Below are 12852 nucleotides of genomic sequence, written 5' to 3'. Positions count from 1 at the left end.
ACTGGCATTCAGTAGCAAAATATTCCATTTTAAATAGACACAAAGGACTGACTTAAATATCTTTGATCTTATTACTCTAAATTATGACTATATAATCTGGGCCCATATGTTATATCTAGGAGGGAGAGAAGGAAGAAGAGTCAATTAATAGGAAAGTATGACCTACCAACTGAAAAGAAAAATATCTTCATGTTCTTTCTTCCAGGATATTATAATCTTTAATATACCATGCAACAGCTCTCCATCATCTATGCTTCGAGTTTGCAGACAAGAATTAAAAATGGCTAGATGTCCAAAACCTCCTAAAATAAAATTCAAACAGAAAATGTAAAAATTTTTAAAAATTATATCATTATTAAAGTCTATTTTAAAAAGTCAAGAACTTGACAAATGCTCAAAAAACTTATATGGAAAGAGCTTATCTCAGCCTATAAAGTTCCCTCTTCAGAAATACAACTGCTTCTCAAAACTCCTTCCTCTTGTGTGCGCTAACACTTTGTCGTCACTCTCCTAAAACATCATTCAAACTGAACTATGTGTACATGTATACCTCTAAATAATTCCGGGTACTGAAAATGGTCTTCCCCAACTACAATGACACAAAATTTTATCATTCAACATCTAAATATTTTCTTTGAAACTGTCATTAACATCCTCTGAGTAGAAACTCCATTAGGCCATCTCTGTAACAGTTTATTATTTTCTACATGTTATAATGATGCAATTTTATTTAATTTGTATTCTCTACCATGGGAATTTTCATATAGCAGATGTGTGTGTTTATTAAAGAACTAAATGAACTAGTATAGTGAAGAGAGTTTAAAAAAGTTTCAAGGGGGGGCGGAGATTGGGTAGGGGAGTTGGGGGAGGCTGGGAAGGGATGTGAAGGGTAAACAAAGGAGGAGGCCTGCAATGCTTGATAAGAAATGTACACATTATCTTGCCCATGTAATTGTAACCCCTCTGTACAGTATGTTCACAAAAAATTAAAATTAAAATTAAAAAAATTAAAAAAAAATAAGATAATAAAAAAGAAAAAAGTGAGAGAAGGGATGGGCTAAGAGAGATAGATGACAATGTTGTCAGACACTTTCTTCTCATATACCGTTTTGTACAATGAGAACTTCTTTGTACAACTACTTAAAGATAATTAAAAAATCCAAGAACCTAAAAGAAAAAGTTTCAAATACTACACAAGCTAATTCTTTCTTGACCTTTACATATGTAAGCACTAGTTGACTTGGAAGAAATAAGCCACAGCTTTAAAAAGCTATAGATGGAGTACTAGGGAAATAGTTCCGAGGTAGATCACTAGATTAGCATGGGCAAAGCCCTAGATTTGACTCCCAGTATTGAGGAAGGGAAGGATACAGATGGAAAAGAAATGACTGGAAGGTTATTTATGAATATAAGATTTTCCCCACCGGGAGCCGGTGGCTCACACCTGTAATCCTAGCTACTCAGGAGGCTGAGATCTGAGGATCATGGTTCAAAGCCAGCCCGAGCAGGAAAGTCCCTGAGACTCTTATCTCCAATTAATCACTAGCAAACCGAAAGTGGCGCTGTGGCTCAAGCAGTAGAGCGCTTGCCTTGAGCTGAAGAGTTGAGGGAAAGCGCCCAAACCCAGAGTTCAAGCCCCACAACCGGCAAAAAGAAAAAAAAAAAAAAAGATTTTCCCCAAAGCTCTCATTTCTATAAAATGGTAATAACCCCTCTTTCACAGACACTCATTCTAATGACTGTCAACTTGCTATGTAACAGAAGTGTAAAGCAGGAACAAATCAGCATGTAACTCTGTTACATGTGGTTTTACATATTAAGAAACACTTCTTTCATCTCATGTAATAGTAAAATCTATGAGATATTATTAGGCAACTAACCATCAGTTCGGCAAAGGTCTTCCTTAGTCCAGCCCAAAAGAGCAGGTATACACTGAGCACTGAATTCTTTCTTTTCTTCTTTTGATAAAAATGGACAGAGATTTTGAATGGTATGCAAATTACCTTCTGTCAGTGGAAAAAAACTGTTTAAAAGAAAAAATATGCTTTTTATTTATTATATATATGCAGTAATACCAAGAAATTCCTTATTAGGACTACATCAAAAGAATGACTAATATCTTCGTATAACATATTTATATAGAAAAAAATGACAATTGTTGACACAATGATAAAACTGCATATCCTTTGTACTGCTGCTTTTCCTCTTTTCTCCATATATATAATTTTTTAAATGTGCACATGTGAGTTTGCCCCTCATGTAAGACCATTCTTTTTTATACTAATGACCTAGGCTATTATTAGCAATGCATGATTATTCTCTCTTAAGAATCAATTGAGGGGCTGGGAAGGTGGCTCAGTGGTAGAGTGCTTGCCTTGCATGCACGATGCCCTGGGTTCCATTCCTCAGTGCCACATAAACAGAAAAAGCCATAAGTGGAGCTATGGCTGAAGTGGTAGAACGCTAGCCTTGAGCTGAAGGACTGAGGGACAGTGCCCAGGTCCAGAGTTCAGGCTCCATGACCAACCAACCAACCAACAAACAAACCCCAGATCAGGTGCTGGTGGCTCACACCTTAAACACTAGCTATTCAGGAGGTTGAGATCGGAGGACCATAGTTTGAAGCCACCTGGGCAGGAAAGTCCATAAGGCTCTTGTCTACAATTAACCCCTAGAAAACTGGAAGTGGCGCTGTGGCTCAAAGTGGTACAGCAGTAGCCTTTAGCAAAAATGCTCAGGGACAGTGCCCAGGCCCTGAGTTCAAGCCCCATGATTCCCCCTCCCCCTACCCTACCCCCTGCAAAAAAAAAAAAAAAAAAGAATCAATTGATTCAATTTAAGCAGTAACAGCTGTTCTTTCATGAACTGATATTTACGTTATGTATATATGTAATATGTATTACACAAAATTATTCTATTTAACACTAATAAAAATGAAGCCAAAATATCAACGTAATACTTCGAAAAATGCAAATAACATCATTTAACAATTTCCTTATTACAAACATCTATGATCTTTCCCCAAAGATTTTGCTCTTAAAATAATGTCTACACGTGGATTTCTAAATATGTACAAGTATCACTTACTCCAAATAAAAAGTTTTTATAATTTTTGTGATAAGAATTTTAACAGTGAAATTAGAAATTTACTGTACAGAATTTATCATTCCAGAACATTAAAATGCTTGTCAGCAAATTGCAACAAAGTATCAATTTGAATGTAGATCTTCAAATAACACATCCTTACTTACAACCTACTTCTTTGTATTAAACATATTTGTTTCATTTCTAGAATTTGTTCAATAGAATAAGCCTCACCTAAAAGAAGTAACTGTCCCTATCACCTCCACAACTAAACTGTTGAAAGAAGTGTTACTGGAAGGAAAAAAAAATCAAGTATTCTCATCAAAAAGATTTCTGGGGGAAAAAACAGATTTATAAAATGCTGCTTGTTTAAAATAAGTGTAAGTCCACAAAATATTACAAAGTTAAAAACGCATCATTAAACTGGGTGCCAGTGGCTCACATCTTTAATCCTAACTACTCAGGAAGCTAAGATCTAAAGGATAGCAGTTCAAGTTTAGCCCTGGAAGAAAATTCCCTCAAAAAAACAAAAAAACAAAAACAGCAAAGCCACATGCTGGTGGCTCACAACTATCATCCTATCTACTCAAGAGGCTAAGATCTGAGATTTGCAGTTTAAAGCTAACCTGGAAAAAAAAAATCCCTGAGACTCTTGTACTCTTACCTTCAATTAGTCAGCAAAAAGCAGGAAGTAGAAATGTGGTGGTAGAGCATCAGGCTTGAGAGAAAAAGCTAAGCAAGAGCACAAGACCTGAGTTCAGCCACACACACACATTAAAAAAAAAAAAAGGCTAACGGTACGGCTCAGGGCTAGAGTGCTAGTCTAGCAAGCAAGCAAGTGTACCAAACAGGAAATCCTGAGTTCAAACCTTGGTAATGGGGAAAGGGACAACTTCATTTTTTTTTTAGTTGCATACTAATCTAAAACAATTTCTCTTATTTTAATATCTTAAGCCCTGGATGTTTTTTCATTCATTAGAAACTGTTCATTCATTGGGGATAGCTAAGGTAAGAATTACAATAAATTACAAAGTAAGAATACCTTTCTTTCCTTTTATAATGTGGTCTTATTTCATCAGTTGAAATACTTTGGGAAAGGATTAATTTAGCAATAACGAGAGACCAAAGTGTGCCATTTTCCTTGGATCTAAAATAAGAAAAAAAAATATTTAGTACATTTTGAAAGAATTCTATTTTATATTTTTAAATTTATTGCTATTACAAAGATGATGTACAGAGGGATGATAGTTACAAAAATCAGGTAATGTGCACATTTCTTTTTGAACAATGTCACCCCTTCCCTCACTCTCTCCCAGTTGTTCCTTCCTGTCCCACCCACAGGTTGTATAGTTCATTTTCAGAAATGATGTCTAGTGAGTACAACTGCTGCATTTGTTCACCTTTTGTCCCTCCGTGTCCTCTTACCCTCCAAAAGACAGATAAATGAACACAAAATGTAAAGTAAGGACTGGGAATGTGGCTCAGTAGTAGAGTGAATGCTTAGCATGCATGAAGCCCTGGGTTCGATTCCTCAGTACCACATACACAGAAAAAGTTCGAAGTGGTGCCATGGCTCAAGTGGTAAAAATGCTAGCCTTGAGGGCCTGGGAAGGTGGCTCAGTGGTAAAATGCTTGCCTTGCATGCATGAGGCCCTGGGTTTGATTCCTCAGCACCACATAAGCAGAAAAAGCTGGAAGTGGCGCTTTGGCTCAAGTGTTAGGGCGCTAGCCTTGAGCAGAAGAGCACAGGGGCAGCTCCCAAGCCCAGAGTTCAAGCTCCATAGCCAGCAAAAAAAAAAAAAAAAGGAAAGTTTAAAAAAAAAATCCAACAAAGAAAAAACCCTCTTGTTTACATTTCTTGGAGTTCATTTCAATATATATTATTTTATATAATCAGAGGTCTATTTTTTCTAAGGGTAGCCTTTAATAATCAAGCCTTAAAATCTTTCTGAAACAGGATCATGCCCACTTAACCTGTCCAAGTGAAAACAGCTTTTAACTTATGCTAGCATTTATTAGCTTATATTAATTATGGGGAAGGGGTTCATTGTTATCTATTCAAAGTATTCATATTTTTTTCTTTTTAAAATTTTTATTCTTATTATAAAGGTGGTGTACAGAAAGATTACAGTTACATAAGTCAAGTAAAGAGTACATTTCTTTTTGGACAATATCACTCCTTCCCCTCACTCTCTCCCAGGAAAATATTTTTAATAAGATTTTTAAACTGGATACACAGATTCCTTTTACAAAATTCAATGAATCACTTTATGAGAGTATGAGGGCATCAATTCACTCAAAACTTTGTATCTAATTAATTACACAAAGGACTGCGAGTTTAGAATTTCAACAGCTCTTCACAACTGGAACAGAGCTCATGCTTCGTCTCAATTCCAAAGTCCCTTCAGCCCCAACAGGAGCTATTACCCTGAAGATCACTGAGACTGATTTAAAGTGAAGAAACAGTAAAAATCTTCTGATACTATAAAGCATGCCTGATAAACTAGACAATTCAGAAGCTCTTAAAAGAAAAAACTTTTTAACTGCCATAAGGATTCTGATCTCAGATCCCCTCACCTAGGGGATATTTATGGTCATGACATGGAGATACATCACAGAAGGTAGAAGATTAATTTGAAAGCCATGGGATGACAGGTCATAAATGACAACTTTTAAAAGATTTCTATTTCTTTCACGGTCATCTGCTTCCTGATCTGATAAAACACATAAAACCTAAATTACCCCCAGAAGATTTGAAATGTTATCAGGAACTGGGTTTACTTATTTGTTTTCTTTTTTTGTAGGTCAGGGTCTGAGCACTGTTCCTGAGCTCTTTTGCTCAAGGCTAGCATTCTACTACTTGAACCATAGCTCCACTTCGGTTTTCTAGTAGTTGATTGGCAATAAAAGTCTCATAGACAGCTGGGCACTGGTGGCTCATGCCTGAAATACTAGCTACTCAGGAGGCTGAGATATGAGGATCACTGTTCAAAGCCAGCCCGGGCAGGAAAGTCCATGAGACTCTTATCTCCACTAAACCACTAGAAAACTGGAAGTGGCACTGTGGCTCAAGTAGTAGAGTGCTGGCCTTGCGTGCATGAGGCCCTGGGTTCGATTCCTCAGCACCACATAAGCAGAAAAAGCTGGACGTGGTGCTGTGGCTCAAGCGGTAGAGCGCTAGCCTTGAGCTGAAGAGCTGAGGGACAGTGCCCAGGCCCAGAGATCAGGCCCCATGACCAGCAAAAAACAGACAGACAAAAAAAAAAAGTCTCATAGTCTTTCCTGTCTAGGCTGCCTTTGAACCATGATCCTCACACCAGCACCTAGCTGGGTTTACATTTTATTAAACACAAATCCTTAAGCAAGTAAAATAATTCAAAAGCCAGAAATTGAAAAGGATACTTACCTGTTAAATAACAGCTGAAAAAGGTCAGAAGTATTGCCAAGTACACGTAAGTTATCATAGGTAATATTCATTTTTCGAAGCATTTCACAAAACCCATTTAGAACAACGGGTGGATTGTCTAGTTCTTCACACCACTGCAGTGAATAGAGCAGTTCTGCAGCTAAGAAAATGTACATCAGCAAATTACCAAGTGTACAAGTAGTACAACCCTGAATTACTCTCATTTCTTTGTCACAATCTCTAAAATTATGCCTGCTCATCTCAACACATCTACCAACTGACTTTCAAATTCACTTTGAGATGGTAAAGAACAGCTAAAAACAGCTGTCTGATATGAACTCATCACCTCTGTTGGGTGTAGTAGCACAAGCCTACCTGAAAGGCTGTAACAGAAGGATTATGAATTTGAGGACAAGCTGGGCAACTCAGACCCCCCCCATCTCAAAATTAATAAATAAAAAATATTACATCTTTCTCAAATCTTAATTCCTTTTCTGATTATTCAAGAATACAAAAGGGATCTATGGTATTGAAATACTAAAAGAAGCTAGCTATTCTTTTTGTACCCCTCGCAAAAAGTTTCATACAGGTGAAAGAAGACCAAAAAGACTCAAGACCTGAAATGAGTACTCTATGTTTATATGTGTAATACAGGCATGTAATAGTAATACAGGCATGGACATCATAGATAGGTCTGACTGAAGACCTATGTTTGTCTTGAGCTTCATATCCGTGTATATACAGATACCAACTGAGATATTCTGAGAATTAAATGACCAAGTGCATACATATCACAAAGTAATCACAGTCTTCTAGTATGTAAGAGAGTCATAATTCCTTTTTATAAAACCACATATAGATTGAGATCTCTATCAAAAGCTTGTCCCATCTTCATTAGCTAAGTAATTCTAGTCAAGTTAATAAAAGCAGTAACAGTTTTGACTGGAAAGCTAATAAAAAGGCTAAATACTGTCAGCTTGTAACTAGTAACACAATAAAAATAAATCCCCCCCCAAACTAAGTATTGAAGGAAGGGGTGGCATTGTCCAAAAAGAAATACACTTATTACCTGGCTTATACAACTGTAACCCTCTGTATATCACCTTTACAATAATAGTTAATAATAATAATTTTTAAAAAGATAAAAATAATACATCTCAGCCCGGCACCAGTGGCTCATGCCTGTAATCCTAGCAACTCAGAAGGCTGAGATCTGAGGATCACGGTACAAAGCTAGCCTGGGCAGGAAAGTCCCTGAGACTCTTATCTCCAATAAACCACTAGAAAACCCAAAGTGGCACTACAGCTCTAGCAGTACAGTGCAGGAACAGCATCCAAGCCCACAGTTCAAGCCCCATGACCAACAAAAAATAAAAATAAAATAAAATAAAAAATCCCAACTCCAATTTCTAATTTTCTGTTTGGAGAGATCACTGTTCAGCAATATAAACTGTAGTTAGACTTAAATGTGCCACTGGCTGACCAAAAGTGGGTTTTCAACATTCTTTCATAGAATGTTATTCTCCTCTACTGTATTATAGTTGAGGGCTTACAAGACACAGGAGTTGTACAAATCTATATTTAATAGCATCTCATATATGTAGTACCTACAATTCTAATCCATGTGTTAAAATAATTAATTTGTTGAGATCCTAAGTCTTCCTGGGAGTCAATATTTGAACCTCTACTTATCAGAGTCTATGAGTTCAAAGACCAAGAGAAAATTCAGAATCCTTAACAAAATCCTATTTAGGGTGAGGGCTATGTGACATAGGACCTGCTTCTTTGAGTGTTATACCAGTTTGAGTAATTAGTGTTACACTAAGTTATGTTGTACAGCTAAAAAGATTATATAGAAAGATATCAGTGTCTCTACAGCCAATTTACAGTTGGATCTTTGCTGTTTAAGTAACTTCAAGTTTCCTATCACTAAAACAGTCAATAGGAAGCTAAAGATTCTTGAATTAATTAAATTGCAATATAGTCCAAATTATATAAAAGTTACACTTATTTGATAGTATATCTACCTGAATTCTTGTATATACTTACTTATTTTCTCAAGTACATTATTTTCTAGGACTATTTTCTTTTTCAGTGCAACTAAGATCATTTTGCTCAATAATGCTGAAGTACACAAATGACTGGGAAGTGTCTTTATATCTTGTTCCTTAGTATCTGTTTTGAAACATTCATAATTTAAACTCAATCTTCCCTCTAAAAGAGGTCTGTATAACCACTGTAAAAGAGAAAATATTCAAAACTCATTAGGTATTCTACATTATTTATCACAAGGAAAATAACTTATTAGAATATATAGTTTATTAGTAGATATCAAAACCCTCCAAGCTTGGTTTTAATTAGGAAAAATTATCTATCTATCCAAATTTCTTTAAGTCTTTTCAGAACAGATCAAGAATTATTTGCCTTATAGGTAGTTGATACTCATTTCAAATGGTATTTTGCTAACATTAAATATCCAATATTAATGCTGGGAAATAAAGGCAAAGCAAGATACTCATTCACTATGCTCTTCCCCAAAATAAAATAAATTAACAAAAGCTTGCATGAAATCCAAACTTGAGAATAAGCCATGCCCTCTCCAACCTCATGCATACCTGAATAGGAAGAGACTGTCTCATACTTTCCCACTCATTGTTGTTTGGCATTACATTTCCAATATAGAATTCCAGAAGATAAGTATCTTCACTCTCTACAAGTGTATGTAACAAATCATCAACAGCAGATAAAAGGGCCTGTAGACTGAATACAAAGAATTTGACTACTAGTTATGTAAGGACTAGTGTGAACACTAAATAGAGGTAAGTGATCTTCTCATTCTCAGAGACATACAGAGTCAAACTGCGCATCTCACAGTATAGGGGTTCTGACCAATTTCAAATCAGATATTTCTGAAATATAGCTATCTAAAGTGTTTAAAAGAGCAAAATGATTTGATGCAACCTTCAAAACCTGAAATGCATTGTTTTCACTTTCACTATATAGATACAGACCAGGATATGTGAAATATTATTGGATTTTAACTCCTTAAAGCAATGACCACCAGTTCCCAAATATACAGACCAGGATATGTGAAATATTATTGGATTTTAACTCCTTAAAGCAATGACCACCAGTTCCCAAATATAAACAAAATCAAGCAGCATGTGTAGTTCCAGGAGAAGTTGTAATTAACATGTCATACTAGCCTCTGACATCAGTGCTACTATCACATCATTGACATCATTGACTACAAATTAGGAAGATGACCGTCAGGAAAAACAAATGGTTCATTGAACCTTGAATGATCATTAATACAAAATGTGTAGGGGAAAAATTCTGTTTGGATCTTCACTGAAGAGTCTATAGATCTCTTAGATGTTTTACACAGTAAGTCACTTTTAATAGGTACTAAAACTAAGCACAGATTGTTTGTTTACAGTTTGTTTAGAGACAGTCTTGCTATGTAGCCCAAGGACTTGAACTTGTGGTCTTCCTGCTCAGGTTCCTGAGTGCTAGGATTACAGGTTTGCACTATACCCAGCATGGAATCTTACTGAAGAACAATGATCTATAAAAACACAAAATTTATATATAGCACAAAATGGTACCTTATGTTATCCAAAGATGAGGACTGAACTTGGTTCTTCAGCCATAGAGCAGACAAATGTAGAAAGGTGCTCTGTTTATACGTACTGCCAGTATGATGGACCAACACATTTATACCAGCGAGCCAAGTACTTTTCAGTTTACAGACTAGAAAATCTAAAATGGCAAAAAGAATTTGTAACCTCACAGAATTAATTTTAATTGGTATAGAATGTCGCAAAACTCACTAGAGATAGGAGACTTTAACATTTTAATTGGAAATGAAGGGATTGTCCTATACATGCAATAAAAATACAAGCTAGCTTGTATTATATGCAAGTGAAATGGTAAGATTTTCTAGTTAGCTTTTTTCTGTTCTGAACTTCACCAAAGAAAAGTTTTCCTTTTGGAGATACAATTGAATTAGCTTTTCTAAACAGATAAATTAGTATTAAAAAAGAGTTAGGGTTCTCCAGCAATACTTTTTAGGTTCTTTTCATTAATAAGCCTGAAATAACACATCACACAAGAATACAGTTCTTACACAACAATCTCATCTTGCTATGCACTAAAACTCAATGTTTTCACTACAACAAAGAGATGAGATTGATATTATCCTGCTTTAATGAGTAAAGAAATAGAGGAAAAAACAACTAAGCAAACTGTTAAGAGTTACCACATGGAAGAGCTGATTTTATACCACCTATGATAGCCTTTTCCAAAACTGTTTCCCTGATACCAAATAACTATGCATCTTTAACTTGGGTTCTAATATTGAAAGTATAAAAGATTCTAGCTATTTGCTCAAAATGTTTATAAACTTCCAAACACATTATAATTCAATCAATAAAACCTGGGCACACTTACACTCACTATGAAGGTCAGAGATGAAGATTCCCAACAAAACATTTGAGCAGTAGGCTATTACCTGGCAAGTGTGTTTTTTCTTTGTTCTCAGCACATAACTGAAAGAGAGTTAATAATAAATCTTCAGATGATGGCATTAGCAAGCATCCTTTTGCTGAGCTGAAATAGTTATAGGCCACATCACAGATAAAAGATACTGCTGAGTTATTATTTTCAGCTTCTGACAATTTCTTTGTTTTAGATAAAGTTTCATGAAGTTTAACAATAATTCTTTCAACATACACTTCTCCAATCAAGTAATCTAAAAAGAAAATCCAAACATACAAAAATAATTAATATGATACGTTCAAAGACTTTGGGTTAGTAATCATGTGGATCTGTTGGTTTGTTGGTTTGAAGGCGCATATGTATCTGACAATTTTTTTTTTTTGCCAGTCCTGGGGCTTGACCTCAGGGCCTAATCTCCATCCCTGAGCCTCTCTGTGCTGACGGCTAGCACTCTACCACTCTTCTGTTTATGGGGTACTGAGGAATCAAACTCAGGGCTTCATGAATGTGAGGCAAGTACTCTACCACTAAGTCACATTCCCAGCCCTAAAATTTTTATTAATAAATCAATCTGTCCTCTGAAACCTAAAAGCTCTAGAATAAAAAGGCAGTGTTTTTGTGGTGGTTGTTATTTTGGTCTTGAACTCTTAGGCGCTATCCTTCAGCTCTTCAGCTCAAAGCAAGCACTGTGTACCACTTGAGCCACAGAGCAACTTCCAGTTTTGTAAGTGGTTTATTGGAGATGAGAGTCTCATGGACTTTCCTGCCCAGGCTGTCTTTGAACCAGCTTTGCACCACCATCCTCGTATCTCAGCCTCCTGAGAGCTAGGATTACAGGTGTGAGCCACCAACGCCTGGGCTTTTTTTTTTTTTTAATTTAAGTTGGTCGTGGGGCTTGAACTCTGGGCCTGGGCACTGTTCCTCAGCTCTTCAGTTCAAAGCTAGTGCTCTACCACTTGAGCCATAGTATCACTTCCAGTTTTCTGGTGGTGTATTGTAGATAAGAGTCTCATGGACTTTCCTTGCCTGGGCTGGCTTTGAACCACAATCCTCAGATCTCAGCCTACAGAATAGCTAGGATTACAGGCATGAGCCACCAGCGCCTGGCAAAAAGGCAGTTTTAAACAGCAAAATCAGCAATGACCTACAAAATTAAGAATTTATAACCAAAACTTTTTAAAGAGGAAATTAAAAATATCAAGTATCTTCCAAGTCATGACATAAAGATATTTAGATCTTATAACATTAAGATATTTGAATAGATAAGTAATTATTCTCAACCAGTAATATGCAAACCAGCAACATGGAATTCCTCCAAAGGTGAACAAGATGATAATCCCCCAGAAAAAAAAATACTATATAATCCCTACCATTTTTAACATGTTGAGATAATACCAGGCTTAGAAGAGTCCATTGTACTGAGAAGTAAGATTCGGAAGATGCCGTGTATACTACATCCTTGTTACAAAGACAATCTGCCAAGGTAGCCAACTTCTCTCCAAGGATATTGCCTTTTAGCCAAGTAATTACTAAAGCATGTTTATGTGAACTAGAACATGCCTGAAACCATAAAATTAAAACAAAGATTAGAAGCAAGATCAAAAGCCATTACTGGCACCATTATTATCCCCTTTACCATGTGGCCCTACCCTAAATTGATCCCCCACTTCTTCTCGTTGATATTCTAGGAAAACTACATCTTAAATATTCTCCCTCTTCACTAATCAAAATCCCACAAATCGGGCAAAATATTACAGATCCTACATGCTTTATGAAGTCTTCCCCATCTGCTCTAGCCTATAGTGATCATTGATTTTCTGAGTGTCTAAAGCACTCACTGAATTGTATAATTATATAAATGT

At 36.1% G+C, this 12852-nt stretch overlaps 1 protein-coding gene across 1 annotated transcript in view; it reads right to left on the bottom strand.

Moving 5' to 3' along the window:
• Ltn1 (listerin E3 ubiquitin protein ligase 1) overlaps nucleotides 1-12852 on the bottom strand; it is a 48942-nt gene that overhangs the window by 13276 nt on the left and 22814 nt on the right. The window contains exons 12-20 of the mRNA XM_042676847.1: nucleotides 12361-12550; nucleotides 11004-11243; nucleotides 10099-10252; nucleotides 9106-9250; nucleotides 8540-8726; nucleotides 6491-6650; nucleotides 4127-4231; nucleotides 1881-2023; nucleotides 167-302 (exon numbers count right to left, since the gene is read on the bottom strand). Coding sequence (XP_042532781.1) covers nucleotides 167-302; nucleotides 1881-2023; nucleotides 4127-4231; nucleotides 6491-6650; nucleotides 8540-8726; nucleotides 9106-9250; nucleotides 10099-10252; nucleotides 11004-11243; nucleotides 12361-12550 — 1460 coding nt within the window. The remainder of the gene's footprint in view (nucleotides 1-166; nucleotides 303-1880; nucleotides 2024-4126; nucleotides 4232-6490; nucleotides 6651-8539; nucleotides 8727-9105; nucleotides 9251-10098; nucleotides 10253-11003; nucleotides 11244-12360; nucleotides 12551-12852) is intronic.

Source organism: Dipodomys spectabilis, unplaced genomic scaffold (genome assembly GCF_019054845.1).
Source record: "Dipodomys spectabilis isolate Male_0828 unplaced genomic scaffold, ASM1905484v1 ptg000032l, whole genome shotgun sequence".
NCBI classification, from domain to species: domain Eukaryota; kingdom Metazoa; phylum Chordata; class Mammalia; order Rodentia; family Heteromyidae; genus Dipodomys; species Dipodomys spectabilis.
The sequence above is the reverse complement of the archived record's forward strand: the minus strand, read 5'-3'. Positions and strand labels throughout refer to the sequence as shown.